The 15,863-nt window shown below is 39.5% G+C and overlaps 3 protein-coding genes across 5 annotated transcripts in view; 2 read left to right on the forward strand and 1 right to left on the reverse strand.

The window, feature by feature from the left end:
* Positions 1-2,806: 2,806 nt before the first annotated feature.
* Positions 2,807-5,572, forward strand: mboat4 (membrane bound O-acyltransferase domain containing 4). Its single transcript, XM_063488849.1, has 2 exons — positions 2,807-3,255; positions 4,624-5,572. The coding sequence occupies exons 1-2, from the start codon at positions 3,077-3,079 to the stop codon at positions 5,570-5,572; spliced, it is 1,128 nt and encodes a 375-aa protein (XP_063344919.1). The 5' UTR covers positions 2,807-3,076.
* Positions 5,573-6,380: 808 nt separating this feature from the next.
* LOC134638412 (4-hydroxybenzoate polyprenyltransferase, mitochondrial-like) lies at positions 6,381-13,561 on the reverse strand. Of its 3 annotated transcripts, XM_063489001.1 has the most exons (9): positions 13,534-13,561; positions 12,279-12,343; positions 9,836-10,169; positions 8,908-9,074; positions 8,604-8,725; positions 8,273-8,358; positions 8,043-8,176; positions 7,117-7,305; positions 6,381-6,991 (listed from the first exon to the last, which is right to left on the reverse strand). In XM_063489001.1, the coding sequence occupies exons 3-9, from the start codon at positions 10,137-10,139 to the stop codon at positions 6,875-6,877; spliced, it is 1,119 nt and encodes a 372-aa protein (XP_063345071.1). In that variant the 5' UTR covers positions 10,140-10,169; positions 12,279-12,343; positions 13,534-13,561; the 3' UTR covers positions 6,381-6,874. The 3 variants fall into 3 exon arrangements, with proteins under 3 accessions (XP_063345071.1, XP_063345073.1, XP_063345072.1); XM_063489003.1 differs by lacking the exons at positions 12,279-12,343; positions 13,534-13,561 and adding an exon at positions 10,458-10,553; XM_063489002.1 differs by lacking the exons at positions 12,279-12,343; positions 13,534-13,561 and adding an exon at positions 10,432-10,539.
* LOC134638411 (zinc finger protein 462-like) overlaps positions 12,285-15,863 on the forward strand; it is a 33,811-nt gene continuing 30,232 nt past the window's right edge. The window contains exon 1 of the mRNA XM_063489000.1: positions 12,285-12,498. The gene's annotated coding sequence lies outside the window, so the exon portion shown is untranslated. The remainder of the gene's footprint in view (positions 12,499-15,863) is intronic.

The raw sequence follows: 15,863 nt of genomic DNA on the forward strand, positions 1-15,863 counted from the left end.
ACTGAGATGACATTACAGGTCACAGATCTGTCTCTCTGATACCTGAAGCAAAAAGGAATCTGTTCATATACTTAAAATGATGCTCACAGGAGAAGGAAATGCTCTTTGTTGTAACATTACAATTCATGGCATAATTTTCTACTCTTTTCTTTTCCTGACTGGTCTTTGTAATTTTTTCTCTCTCTCTATTGCAAAAACAATCAACAGTAAAGTTAAATGATATTAAATGGAACTGCTAATATACTATGGAAGTTATGATAGTTAAGGGAATCCCAGATTAGTTTTGACCCCACTTACACAATGTACATTCCCAAATCTTGAACAGATCGTTTTATTTTATTTAACGTACTTAATGTATATAATTCACTCACTTACTGCACATAATGGCTTCTTTGTATATATTTACTTACTTACTGTATATAATATTTTTTCTCTCTATGTTTGCACAGTCGAGGAGCGTATCAGGACACATTTCACTGAGTGTTATACTCGTATACTAGTATGCACGTGACAAATAAAAGATCTTGAATGATGCAGATTCCGACTGTTGAATTATGAGCGAGTTCTTCAGGAGGATCAGTTGGTCATGAAAAATGTCAAACTTTAATCTGAATTCTCATTGAGCTCATCTCAGATGTTTATCCTTTGGGCTGAGATTGCCAATTTGGCAACACGGTGGGGAGGCAGCAGCCTGGATGCTGCTGTCAAAACAGTGGAGATGATTTTGGACTTCAGGAGGAACCCAGCCCCATCATCCTGCCTGCCCAGTGGACATTGACGAGTCTTTCTCCCACGACTTAAAGTGGAAGCTAAATGTCTGTCCAAAAAAACCCCCCAAAAAACCCCACACATCAGAGGATCCATGTCCTGTAGCTACTGGAGAAATTCAACCTGCATACGTCAGAAGTGGTGTACTTTTACTCCTCTATAACTGAATCCATCCTCACTTTCTCCACCACCATCTGGTATGCTGCAGCGTTGATATGTGGTGACTGGCTGCAATCTGCCTTCTCTCCACGACCTGTACCACGCTGAGGTGGACACAAAACATTACTGCTGACCCCTTCCACCCCAGACATAAACTTCCTGAGTCACTCCAATCTGGCAGGAGGCTGCTGACCAGCACAGCACAAGACGTTTCTGTATGTCTATAGCTGAGCGTCCAGTACCTCTCCTCTATATCACTTTTTTAATTAAGGTGTTATAATAATACAACTTTTTCTTATTTACACCATACAAATTTCCACATTGGACTCTACAGCACCCCATATATGTTTTATGTTTTATATAATATATTCTTATTTTTCTGAAACAAACTGGTTCTGACTGTAACAACAATAACTCTGAAGCCACAGAAACATTAAAAAGTATAAAATTTTACAATGCAAGTCACATTTTCTTTGGTTATCACCGAAGCTTAGCTTAGAAATGATTAGAAACTAATACAAAAATAATATGGTAATCTATTGTCAATTGAGGAAATCTCATAATGACATCTCTTGACCCTCAGAGTTCCTTCTTCGCTGGATGTTTATTTTAGAGTAAATTCCAAAAGTTTGCTGTTGACTGCTGGGGTACAAATGTCACACGCCCACGTGACTCTGTTTGACCCCTCATTTTATCTTTAACCTTTTAGCCTCTTGCTTTGTTTACACTGATTCTTGTTTTCTACACCGTCACACAAATACGCCACCACACCTCATTTTTATCTTTCATATACAGGAGTATATGAGTTTATATAAAAAGTATATTTGATTCAAGCCTATAAAAACTGCTGAAGGTCAAGGTAGAGCAGAAACCTTATCCAAACAAAGTAAGGATGAACAGTCAATGTTTAATTTGCAAAATAAAAAGACATTTATTTTTTTCTTTTGGTTGCTACAGTTGCAGAAATATGTAAGGACGAGCTTTCTCAGACAAATAGTTACAAAACCATACAAATATCAGTACTGTTTGTACAGACAATCAGCACTGATAAGGCCAGACAAAAGAAATGACCACTATAAAAACTGCAATAGGAACCACAGATAAAACAAATTTTTTTACCTACTTTTGATAGCAGCAGCATCAGATCTCTACTGTGCTTGCCTGAGTTCAACTGTGGTATTCAGCCTGAAATGCAGACATGGGCTCTATCGGCTGGTCGTGGGAGCAACATCGTTTTTTAATGTATCAATGTCTTTCACTTCCATTTGCTTTCTTATTTTATTTTCTTGCAAAATGGGGGCATCTATCCTTGACATACAGGTATGTACAGTATAATTATGGCATATGAGTCCACAGATTGATTGCAATATACAATGATCTGTACTACATATACAAACACTGTAAGATCTGGATTGTAAATACTATAAAATGGATCACATATTTGAGTAAACATATCATTTGGTGTTTTTTTGTAATATATGAATCAGTGTATATATATCTATATCTATACACATAGACACACAGATACACACAGACAGACAGACAGACATAGATATAGATATATATATATATATATATCTAACAAAAACAAAAACCACTGATTAACTGGCCAATGATTGTAGTTTTAGTATTCAGCATGGTCTAAGGAACTTGGAAAGAAAAGTGTCTGAACTTCTTTAAGTTGCTTGAGGATGTTTAATCAGAGAAGCTTCTTCAGTTCTCGGTTCAAATGATGGAGAGTACCATATTTAAGCCTTGTGGGAGTAACCCCCCCCCCCCCCCCCCAATAGGGACAATGGACCCCCTTATGATCCTTTACACAATCAGCCAAGGTTTCGGGTGAGCTCATTGTGAAACGTAGTCCCACCCTTTCCTGAGGTCAAAAACCTTGGCTGATTGTGACCCACACCCGTTTTCACACTTTGGCTCGTGTGATTAGGCAGAGGATCCCTCAGGGCTTAAATCTGGGAAGCTCCACCATTTGACTCTAGAAATGAAGAAGTTTCTCAGATGAGAGATGAAACGTATTCAAGCAACTTAAAGCTCCTTAGACTACAATGACCTGGATGACTGAGAACCTTCAGCATGATTTCCTATCTATAGGTACCTGTTTGTTTCTGCTGGAGGTAGTGTCCTGGCAGTCATCACGATGGGCATCTACAGCACCCTCCTGTTCACCTCCACACTTGGCTTTGTTCTACTCGTGTGCTGTGTGGATCACAGCTGTATCCACACCTGGGCATTTGTTATGCAGATGTTGTGGCAAACCTTCTGGCACCTACTTATACAGTACAGGGAATACTACCTGCATGAACCAGTCAGCATCAGGTACTAATCTTGATTTCACTCTGCTGTTACAAATTACATAAACATATGGGACAGTTTTCATGCTATATCCTCCTAACCTTTCTTAAGTGAATATTCTGTAGGGCATACACATGCGTGAGTCAAGCCTGTTCTAAGTTAGTATGTTGTATAAAATATAAATAAAGCAGCATGCAGTGATTTGTAAATCATTTAAATTCCATATTCAACTGAAAATATTGCATGTAAAACAATAGCTTCACAAGTTGAAGCTGTGAAAGCTTGTTGTCTGAAAAACAACCTGAAGCAAGATAAGACTTGGGTGGGGGGTGGGGGTGGAGGGGGGGGGGGGTGTATTTATTTAAAAAAATTATTTAAAACCTCTCTCTCTTCTATAACAAGTTACAGAAAGTTGGCACCTTTAAAAAGAATGAGGACCTGTGACCAGAGCAGTACATTTTTGGATACCTTAAGAAGGTGGAGTTCATGCTTAGCACATATTTCAAAATCAAGTATCCATGATGGTATCCAGGCATTGATTACCTTCAAAGGCATCACTAATGCTTAATAATATCTACTAGGTTTAGAACAACAGAGACAACGGCTTTTTCAAGAAAGATCATATTTACGTAAGAAAGAACACATTTGCATCATGAAATTAGAAATATAACAATGTAGAACATAAAATCGTCAATTGAATTTAGTACCAAATCACAAAAGTGAGGTCTTTAAGTTGTAGGGCAATGACCCTACAGTATTAGAGAGAAAACCACAACAATCAGATGATACCCTATGGGCAAAGCACTTGGTGATGGTGGGAAGGAAACCCTCCCTTTTAACAGCCTCCAGGGAGGGACAGACATTGGCCACAACGGTTGGGAGATGAGGTGAAACTCCTGAGCAATTTATCTTGCTCTTTCAAATATATAAGCTATGTTCTGATCTTTGATAGGATTAGAACACAGCACAGTCCCTTCAGTTTTCAAACGCGTACAGGGTTGTAAACACAGTGGCAAAAATGTTCCTAATCACACTTGAAATATGTCAAACTCAAAACAACCATGTGTTTTTCAATAAAACAATCTCTGTTGCTTGAAGCATTCAACCACATCACGTGGTTTTAGCAGCCTGTTGACTTCGTTTCGTTTCCAAGAATTGTTATGTTGTTGCCTAACCTGTCAGATGCCGTTTCCAAGAATCAACTGTGTGATCACAGCTCTAGAACAGCTAATGTACTAAACAGACTCTGATATGAATGTCAGAGGCCATTTCTTCACCATTATAGATGAACTCTTAGCCTAAGTTAGATGTAAAAACATTATGTCTAATGTAAAAACATTATATGTATACAGATATCCGATTTAATCACAGTAACATCTCTTTCACTTTCAGACTGTTCTTGGCAGTGTCCACTTTGATGCTGCTCACCCAGAGAATCACCTCCGTGTCTTTGGACCTTCAGGAGAAACGAGTCGTACTGACACCATCCAAAAGGCAGACTTGTGTCACGCTTCTCCCTCTTATCAGCTACATCCTCAATTTTACCACACTGCTTGGTGGTCCTTTGGGTTCCTATGGACAATTCATTACTCTAATGGAGGGGATCAACCTCACCTCGCCACCCAGTCCTCTAGGTGTAGTTTTCCTAAAGCTGATGCAAGTGTTAATGCTAGAGTGGGTTAGATTTTATCTTGTCTTTTTTCTGAAACATCTTATCCATGATGTCAACCCTGGCGTCCTCTATGGCATCCTGTCGACCTGGTGTCTTGGACTGGTTTTAAGAATACAGTATTACTCTCACTGGAAGATCAGCGAATGCCTCAATAACGCAGCAGGGTTTGGCTTTTGGGAAGATTCATCTGGGGACTATTTCTCCAAATGGAGCGGACTATCCGATGGGGAATTCTGGACCACTGAGGCATCGATATGCATGTCACAGTTTGCTCGTCGCTGGAACGCCACAACAGCTTCATGGCTGCGTAGACTAGTTTATGCAAGGCACAAACACTTCCCACTGTTCATGTGCTTTGGTTTTTCACTGTGGTGGCACGGTTTACACTTAGGACACTTTGTGGGGTTTTTCACCTGGGCAGCAACAGTGAAAGCAGACCATCATATTCACAGGAACCTTTTCCCAAATATTACACCGACACAGAGAAAAATCTACACTTTTGTAAACTGGATAAACACTCAAATGACTGTTACTTGCATTGTTATAGCGGTAGAATTTAGAAATTCGTCTGGTTTGAGACTTTTATCCAAAACATACATAGGTCTTTTTCCACTTGTTAATATAATCCTGCACTTTATCGTTTTTAACCTCAATTCACTAGAACAGTAGTCAAACAAAGCTATATTATTAAAGTAAAAAGAACGTTGACTTTGGCTTCAGGAACATAACATATAACTGGGCTTAGATTATAACACTATTTCTACGTTTCAGATGCAATTATAAAACATTAATTACACATGTGGTGTAATGACAGTTGTGGCTTGTTTGCCAGGAGAAAAATCTCTTCTTTCTAAAAAGGAAGCAGCAGTTTAGGTTTGCCAAGTTTCAACTGAATGACACACAAGAAAAAAAACAAAAAAACAAACCCAACATAGCCATAATGCACAGAACTACGTTTGGCAAAAACCAAAACACAGGATGCCGAGGACCTGGACACCTTACATTCACTGAGTCGACCTTCAACTCTTCTGTATACTGAAGTATTTTAGAGTCAAATGTGAGGCCATCTGTGTGACAGCTGAAGTTTTGCCAAAAGTGAGTCGTACAACAGGACAATGATCCCAAGCACACCTGCAAATCTACAACAGAATGATGTGTTTCTTTTTTTAGCCAAAGTGTTGCAATTGACCGGTTAAAGTCCAGTCCTCAACCTGATTGAATTGCTGTGGTGGGACCTTAAGAAACTTTTGCATAAACAAATGTCTGCAAATATCGAGCTGAAGCAACACTGTAAAGAAGAGTGGGCCGAAATTCCTCTACAACAATGTAAGGAACTGATAAACTCATAGAGAAAATGATTAAGTTATTGCAACTAAACAGACCTTCTATATTGGAAGATGTACTTAGTTTTTCCACTGGACTGGACGTAAATGAATTCTCTTTTAAATTTGTTTAAAAGTTTTAGAGTACTGAAGCGTAGAGTACTGAAACATCATGGGTGAGAGCAGTCTCATGCTGCAAAAGCACTAAAAAGAACCAGTAAAGTCTGCAGATCTACATGCCGACTCTCACCAAAGTCCCATAATTAATAACTGGAAGTGGTTTCTGACACATAAGCACAGGCAAAGTGGGTAAATGCTGCCTGCCCAGCATAAAAACAAAGAGCACCAATGTCAACCAGTGACTCATGAAGGATGTCGCGCAAAGACCCAGATATTTTTGTGTTTTATGGACCAAAACAAAGTAATGAGGCCACTGGCGTACAGTACATTCATCAGGTAGGAAATTAATCATACTGCTCCCTGGTGGTCAGTCAAACTTATTGCAGCAATTTCAATTTAGATTTACTGGCGTTTTTGAAAATAAATAAGTTGTTAAAAGAGTGCTTCTCATAAAAAACAAAACACACAAATGTAATAAAACATCGTCTCTAATTATATGAAGGCTTGTTCATTTCTTCAGAGTCTGTCTTTATTCTTTCCACAAATTCCCAGCAATAATACCTAAAAACAACAACAGTCCAAGGTTTCTGTTTGAAACAAACTTTTTCCAGCAGTCTTCTGGTTTGTTGATGTCTAATGTGTAAATCTACGAGAGAAGAAAATAAATATACTTCAATGGAAAACCTAATCTTAAAACACATGTTCGATTAGAATTTAATCTGTGCATGTTTCTCATTTAAATGTTGTATTAAAGCCGACCATGATCCTCACCTGGTTTGTCAGGTGCATTGCTACAGCGGTGAGTACAGCATAGTAAGGGAGAGTCTGTTCAGCACTGACCCCAGCTATCACTAGTCCAGACATCATGGCCACAACAAAGCCACTCAGCCAGGGTTTGGTTTGCTCCTGGAACCTCAGTGCAGTAGATTTGACTCCTACTTTGATGTCATCCTCCTTATCCTATTTATGAAAGACAAAACAACGCGAGGTCACAGTCAATCAAGGTCCCTACTTTAACATGGGACACATTAATCTCATGTTCACCTCAAAGAAAAACATCAGTAAACACAGTAAACGGCAATCCTTAAACTGCATTTCTTATATATAAAGGAACAGCTACCATGTACTCACAGTTTAAACTGTTTTTAAATTAGTTTCAGTTTCTCGGTCCCTTTCTTCTTAAATTTACAGGTTCTCAACAGTCACTTTATTACGTATACCAGTTCACCTGGGCAAAAATCCCTTATCGATGTCTGAGGTTAGAGTAGAATGGCCAGAAAGGAAGCTGACAGGAAGTCAAGGTTAACTCAAATAGCCACTCAGAAGAACATCTGCTAAAAAGCATCTCTCAACGCACAACACGATGGGCTACAGCAGCAGAAAAGCACATTGGGGGCTCCTGTCAGGAAATTGAAGCTATAATTTGCATGCTAAATTGGACAACAGATGACTGGAAAAACTGCTTTCCTGGTCTGGTCCTGATGACCTTGGTCATGATTTCTGCTGCAACATTTAAATGGTAGTGTCAGAATTTGGCATTAAAAAAAACCAAACATGTTGCCAGGTATCATTGGTTCAGGGTAGTGTTGGTATATGGGAGCGTTCTTTTAAATTTACTGCAATCAGCCTTTGGTTTAAGGAAAGCATTGTGTTTAATAGGAACGAAGTGGTGCGATCTCTCAGGCCCACTACTTTACCTGATGTGCGTATATTGTGTCATACACCAGCGTCCACATCACTCCTGAGAAGTATAGCGGGAGACACACGGACCAATCACAAGAGCCTTTAATAGCGGACCAGCCGAGCAGAGCGCCCCAGTTGAAAGTGAGTCCTAAAGTGAGAGAAGAGAACAGCTATAGCTCTGGTAATCTGTAAAATATTAACTTTAGACAAAGAACACTACAAGATAACTTTACACAGCACATACCCAACACAAACTGTGGCCAGTAAGTGAACCTCTTCATCAGCGGGTAGGTGATAACAAGAGATAAAGAAGCAGCACCCAGAGCTATACTGTGAGAGCATTTTGAACAATGTGAGGGAAAGACTGCAAAATAACTGATTAAATAATCACTTTTAGTTACACTATGAAAATTAACACTGTAGTAATATTGTGATCCAGTTCAACTGCTGCACTGATTTTTTTTTCTCATGACTCGGAGGATTTAATCTAACCTATACACCTGTTCCTATCCTTCTATTTATATTTTCCTAATAAAATGTAATTAATGTTCATACATAAAACTGATTTTGAGTACCTGTAATAGTTGAGACACAAAAGAACCCCAAGTGCAAGCGAGAGCTGCCCTCCCAGGAAGACCAGCGCCTGCATTCGAGAAATCTCTCCTGATGCGATTGGTCGAGAGGCTGTGCGGGACACCTGCGCGAAAACACGAACACTTTCAATTTATCAGAGCTGAAAAATAAAGAAACACTTTGAGCAGGGGAGTGACAGTGACACAGGTAAGTCTAATGTCTGCTTGACAATGGAAGTTTTATTTACTTTATTGCAAAAACGTCCTGTTCTTTGTTTGGAGTCAGCTGTAAGAAAATCTCATTTACTTTCTTGTCGAAGTCTTTGTCCCACATGTCATTGATGGTGCAGCCGGCCCCTCTCATGAGAAGAGCGCCTGTACCAAACAGTGTGAGCATGCCCAGATCTGGGAAGCATCCAGGGTTAGCAGCCAGAGCAATGCTCCATGTGCAGGGGAGGTACAGCAGCCATGTCCCTACGATTAAAAGGCAATGAATTTCAAGTGAATTAAACAAGGAAGTAAGATAAGAACAGAAACAAAGCCCACAAAGAGATGAATGCACAGCTAATAGCTACATTAATCTGGTGGCATTTTAACTGTGGTTTGGTTTTAGATGCATTTGTACAGTGACGCTGAAAAAATGCAGGGGCAAGATATTTTAGACTCACTGTCTTGCACAGTATTTACATAAGAGTTTTACAGTTTGGTAGGATTACTTTAAAGAACAATTTTAACCATTATTATCTACATCATGAGTTAGGGCTACATGCTTACAAAGATGCTTCCCTGTTAGTGCCAGTTAATAGCTCTGCAAGGCCAAAGATGACGTGCTTATTTTAGCCATTTGTTTTCTGAAGACTGTATTAATGTTATATAGCTCCTTGTTTTATTTCTGTTTTGTTAACATGGTGAAAATGCTGCTAAAAATCATTCTGGGCTTAAACAGTGCATGTTTGGAATAAAGTCAAAATGTTGCAATATTCTAGATATCAATATTTGTTTTTAAACTGATACAGATAAAAGTCATTGCATAGCAGAAAATGAATGCGTTTAAGCATGTAGACATGGTCATAATGACCTGCTGAAGTTAAACCTGAGTACATGAGCTTGCTTTGTCACAGTAGGAAGGAAAAACTCCCTTTTAACAGGGAGGGACGGCTATCTGTCGCGACTGGTTGGGGTGAGCGAATGAAGACACGACAACCCAACAATGTGATGTTCATAACAGTACAAACCTATAGGTTTGTCCAGCCTCATCAGCCGGAGGTACGGTTGGATGTGTACTGGTGCTGAATTTACTATAGTAGCAGCTGATAAACTGAACGGTCTTCTCCCGTTTTGCTGTGTTTCAAGAAGTCTTATTGATGACCAGATTGCAGATTGGTTCTTAGGCTTTCTCTTCCACACACGGGAGTCTGAGTGGGGCCCATCTCCAGCCTTTATCCCTTCCTTCTGGATGAAGCAGGTAGAAAGACATTGATAACAAGCTCCATGGTGGATCCTTTTCAGAGTGCTCAAAGCTAGCTTGGCTTGGAACATGGTGTCTCTCTGCACTCATAAAGATCACCCCTGCACGCGCACACACAGAAACAGAAAGACACACACGCAAACAAGGGTTTAACAAATGCATTTGCTACATCAGAAACAGAGATGTGTGAAACTTTTGGCTGAAACAACCTGACTGTTTTAGCTGTTTAGGTAAGACACTGCACACACCTACATGAGACAAGCTGGTGTTACAGTCACAAGGCTAAGCTATCACTGAAAATATAATGAATGCTACCAAGACGCTTGCTAACTCTAGTGTGATATAACGCCAAAGCAAGCTTACACTGAAGGTTACAGTAGAGAATATACCGATTTTAAAAAGACCAAACACTGGACAGGTGACAACCAGATCAATGCTGCTGATACTTCCCTGCTGGGTCGTCATTGGTCGTCTCTTCTTTGAGGCTGACAGACAAGTTGGAGGACCAGCGCCTCTAACTGGTGTGGAGTGTGCATCACAATTTCCTTACTCGTTAAATAAAAACCAGGTCGTATCTCACACTAACTAGTTTTTATTTTTTATTATGGCAGCTCCATATTCAGCATTCTTTATCCAGTATATCCACTTTGCCTCCTCGGCACATGTACAAACAATCAGTAAGTTGGTTTTATTAGTTTTTGTGGTTTCTTTTGCAATCCTCAATGGGAAATAGCTACAGAGGTCACTTTCTGTATGTAATAATATAAATAATATTCAGCTTAATGGAAGCTTTAATATGCCAATTGTATTTTTTAATAGCAGTGTTTTGTTAGTTTATCTAACACTGCTTCACCTAAGGCGTTCTTAACAATTGCATGTTTTGTGGTGGACCACTAGAGGGCTCCACTCACACCCAGTGAGTAGGAAGTGTGTTCCTGTGTTTTGTGGCGCGTGTAGTAGTGATGGGATTTCCGGCTCTTTTTAGAGAACCAGCTCTTTCGGCTCGACTCACTAAAAAGAGTCGACTCTTTCGGCTCCCAACAGGCTCTTCAGGTTGTTTTGTTGCTTTAATTAATTTATTATTAACAATAATATAAAATTATGCACAAAAGGAATTACTAATGTAAAAAAAAGTGGTTTTATTTATATATGTTTATATCTAAATATATACGGTTGCCCCTAGGCACAAAGCACGTACAAACTCCAAAAAGCACGTACAAACTCCAAAACACATTTCTAGCGTTAGCTGAACTTCCAAAACAGAGCTACCTAGATCACTTAAATTACACAATTGAAAGCATATGTGTTTGTGTATTTATACACAAGCACTCATATATATTCAAATAATTAAAAAAAAAAAAGTTCATTTACCTGTTACTACCACACACCAAATCCAGTCGTTGGTACTTGCTGGCTTGTGTAGCCACTAGGTAACAAAAGCTCAACACTGCTCCTAGCATCCTGGAGCACTTCTGTCGTGTTTTGTATGTGTTTTGGAGTTTTTACGTGCTTCTGAGTTTGTACGTGCTTCGGGGTTTGTACGTGCTTCGGAGTTTGTACGTGCTATGGAGTTTGTACGTGTTTTGGAGTTTTTACGTGTTTTGAAGCTTGCAAGTGCTTTGTCTCTAGGGGCCACCGTAAATATACTTTTATTTATTCACTCCACATAAAATGTAATAAATAAATCATATAATACAAAAAACAACTATTCACATTTCAACTTTTAACTATTTAAATTTTCAGGTTTTTCCTTTAAAACAAATTTAAAGTGAAACAACACAAAACACTGCAAACCACAACACAATTAAATATAAATTAAAATATGAAAACAAAAAGAACATGCATATTCTCTGTCATATGGGCCTGCATGAATAAACTTTCTGAATCCTTTATCATCCGCAACTGAAAATAGTTGTGGATGATTACTATACCTTTCTAATGTGACGTTGTTGTCCCTGGCTCTCTTTCTCTCTAGCTCTGTAACTACCGCCCCTCCCCCCTCTGCCCAGCGCAAAGCACAAGGCTGGAGTGCGGAGTGAGAGAAAGAAAAAAACCCACGGTTCGCGATGAGGAGCCGGCTCGCATCGTTCACGTGAAAGATGCGGCTCTAAGAGCCATTTCGTTCGCGACCGACCCATCACTAATGTTCAGTTGTTGTTGGAGAGGAATAAAGGAGTGAGAACTGAGAGCTCTGTGTCGTCCATGCTTACCTCCACATTGCTGATCCCTGACTCGAGCATGCTACGGGCCGAAGATAACACAGACTCCGCTATGGCTGCATCAGGAGGAATAAAGGAGTGAGAACTGAGAGATCTGTGTCGTCCATGCTTACCTCCACAGTTTCTTTCTTTTTTTTCACTTTTTAAGGAAAAAGCACCCATGCTTTTTTGGTTAATACCATATGTTGGAAAACCTCTTTGAACAAGCCATGTAAGTCTACTTCACTTATTTTGTTATTGTTAACATACAAAACAACCATGGAGTAGTAGTCAGTGTAAACTGATCGGATCCTAGAAAGTTATTTCTGTTCATCTGGACCCAGCGTTTAGTAGAAGAAACATTTTATCACTTATCTATGTGACTTCTTCAGTTTCAGCTGACTGCAGGCTTCACCAACTTTACAAACAATACGGCTCGACAGGATATGCGCATCATGAACATATAAAGAGTGAATTTGAAACATTTTGAGCAAACAATTTAAATGCTGTGAAGACGTGATATATGACACAAATCTAGGTCCTTTATTCCCATCCCCCCCCCCCCCCCCCCAGGAATGTTTTAGCTTTCATCTTGTTGTAAAAGCCAGACCCTCTGCAAAAGTCTGCAACATCAGTATAAAATTTCTCTGGGATACTGAGGTGATATTGGTAAAACAAAGCTTTTCTTGCTTTCTTTGTGACCTGTGCAGCTCAGCAAGCATCGTCACTGCAAGCACGTGGCCAACTGCCTGCAATAGAAACCGAGCCTGCAAAAAAGGGTTTCTGTTATAAATTTATAATAAAAAAAAAGCGCCCATTTATTTAAATGTGCGGTGCTATATAACACTTACAGTATGGAGGATTTGTTAATGCCTTTCATTGGACATTATAATACCTATATTGCCGGCCATAGAAACAGAAAACAACACCATCACAAAAACAAAAAAGACTTTTAAAAGGGGGGCTTGGCGTTAAGGCGTGAAATCTACGTACTTCCGGTTACTGTTTCCCCAGATTTCACAGTACCTTAAAATGTTACAATGAAACTAAGAGTGGAAGTAAAAAAAAAAAAACAACAACAACAAAAACTCCATACCCTTTCGTGAATATTAACAAATAAAAAACACGCATTTGATCAAATTGATACAATTAAAAAAAGTAAACTTAAGAAATCCTAGTTCGTATTAAACCAAAATATCCTGTCGTTATATCGAATCTCGTGTAACTGCTGGTAAATAACATTATAACTGATATTTTGATTACTTACACAGCGGAGGTAGTTTTCAAGTAGTTTTATTTTGAAGGGTTGGTGACTTCTACGGAAGTGAAGATGTTTTGTTGCGGTGGCGGAAGCACAGGCCAGGGAGAGTCACTCGCGGGAAAAACGGCGGAAACGTGTTCCGTGTTCATGCGACCTCCAGCAGCGGTTCAAAACAGTAGTGATGGGCAGATGAAGCTTCATGAAGCACTGAAGCTTTTCATCCAATTGGTTCACCCCAGCGCAAAGCTTCGTGAAGCTTCATTTGCTCTAGTAGGACATCTACTGGACGTAAAAATATTAGTTGGCATGCATTTGAAGAGTGTGGCATTTTGCACACAGCCTGTAAATGTCAACAACAAAAGGAGTGTGTAAAACATGTATATTGTAGTGATGGCAGTATACTGTGTATATTTATACTGGCAGTATGGAAAATGATTATTTGGAAATGCTTAAAATGGAAATGATCATTTACTGTGAGGTGAGGTGTGGTTGGGTTGTGGACAGTGGTTGTGCTTTTGTAACGTTGAGGTATGGACAGCTACACACTGCCTGTTCACATTTTATTCTGTAAAAACTAAATTTTCACTGCTTTTATGATCTTTTTAGTGGGGAGAACATAGCTAGGATTTAATGATTTAACAAATCTTTTAAATCCTTTGTCCTCCACAATGCTAAATGGCTGGGAGCAGTGTTGCCAACTCCTCAGTAAGGAAAATCGCTATTGGCTGTCCGAAAAGTCGCTAGAAGTCGCTAAATGACGTCATCACCTAATTTGCATAATTGGTCATGCTAATATAATTGTAACCTATGTTGTTGGAGAGAGAAATAACATCGTGGAAGAGACATAAAGTGAGTAAAAAACGTCCTAAATGCATTTAGAGTTTATTTAGAACTACAAATTAAATTTCTTTTAGCAATTATTGTTTTTTTTTAATGTCACAATTCCAACCCTGCTCCTTTACCCGGGCTTGGACTGGCAAAAGTGACCCGAAATAGGCACTCTGGTGGAGTTACTTTGTGTGTGTGTGTGTTTATAAGTAGTTTTAAACCTTGTGATCCACAAAACAGCAAAAGAGTAAAAGAAGAACTGACTGCGTTACAGCACCCGCTGCTTGTTGAGAGTAAAAGCGATACGCGCTTTCACGTCTTTTTTTAGCGACTTTTTTTCGAAAAAAAAGTCGCTAGGGGGTCTGAAAACTCGCTAAATATAGCGACAAAGTCGCTAAGTTGGCAACACTGGCTGGGAGTCCTCAATCACCATGCTAACCAGGTCTTCATCTATTTGAGATTGTTCTCCTGAGGAAAGACAATAAAAACAAAGCACAAATATAAATATCACACATGTAATTTATTATAGTTGTATAATATTGTTATATCATTTAGTAACATTACTGCATGCTATATTATCATGGCATTTGATGGCTCACCTGGTCTTGCTCCACAATCGGTGTTCCCCTTATTCTCATGCAAAGCTCTGTAGTGCCTAAGCATGGATGAGGTGTTGTTGTTATATCCCAGCTCCCTGGCACATAGCAAACACTTCACCTTGTAGAAAAGTAAAGACAGCTTAACATGAATTTTATTGCACCATCAGTATTATGAAAATACATCTTCTGTAGAAATTTACATATCTTGTTGGGAGGAATAAGATCAAAATGTTCCCACACAGGGGAGGACATCCTCCTCTTCTTAGCTGGCTCCATTCTCTCCTGACTTTCTCTCCTCACTCTCCTAAACCTCCAAACTGTCTCCAAACTCTCACTAACCGCAGCTCTCCATCAAACACCCACATTTTGAATGAAGTCTGAGGGGTTTATATCGCTGTCATAGCTCGCAGCAAAGTTCGAACCGCTTCATGAACCAGTCACGTGGTACAGCCGGGCAGCGAGGCTTCGGACGTCATCATTTTCAGCCCCTCCCATAAATGAAGCAAGCCTCGATACGCGCTTCGCGGAAACGCCCCCTCCATTACTTCGACACACGCTTCGAAGCCTCGATACAGAACGTCCCATCACTACAAAACAGTGCCTCCTAAGCCTTGTCCTCTCTTTGTGTGCATGCGTGAGTAAAAACCTTGCGTGCATCGCGCACTTTAGCGAGTTGCACATCTCGGCATTTTGTTAAAATAGGTAGGATCTGTTTATTCAGTTTGACTCGTTTTACGTCTCCTTCCTGTTGAATATGCTACACTGAAAGTTAAATAGAGGTGTTGAGTTCTTTGTGCTGCCATATTTAAAGATAATATTAGCAAAGCGTACAATCTCGCTGTCTCGCTCTCTTTTTTAAGTATTCACTTGTGCGTTTAACTTAATAACGGGTAACGAAGTAGCGTCAGA

This window comes from Pelmatolapia mariae, linkage group LG12, assembly GCF_036321145.2.
Source record: "Pelmatolapia mariae isolate MD_Pm_ZW linkage group LG12, Pm_UMD_F_2, whole genome shotgun sequence".
Classification (NCBI taxonomy): Eukaryota; Metazoa; Chordata; class Actinopteri; order Cichliformes; family Cichlidae; genus Pelmatolapia; species Pelmatolapia mariae.

What these genes read in the sequence shown, in the direction of transcription:
- mboat4 (XM_063488849.1), top strand. Translation starts at nt 3,077, where the DNA reads ATGGGCATCTACAGCACCCTCCTGTTCACCTCCACACTTGGCTTTGTT. An exon ending in CATGAACCAGTCAGCATCAG is followed by an intron (nt 3,256 to 4,623) that starts GTACTAATCTTG and finishes TTTCACTTTCAG; the next exon opens with ACTGTTCTTGGCAGTGTCCA.
- LOC134638412 (XM_063489001.1), bottom strand. Translation starts at nt 10,139, where the DNA reads ATGTTCCAAGCCAAGCTAGCTTTGAGCACTCTGAAAAGGATCCACCAT. An exon ending in CTGGCCACAGTTTGTGTTGG is followed by an intron (nt 8,177 to 8,272) that starts GTATGTGCTGTG and finishes CTCTCACTTTAG; the next exon opens with GACTCACTTTCAACTGGGGC. An exon ending in ACACAATATACGCACATCAG is followed by an intron (nt 7,306 to 8,042) that starts GTAAAGTAGTGG and finishes TTTCATAAATAG; the next exon opens with GATAAGGAGGATGACATCAA.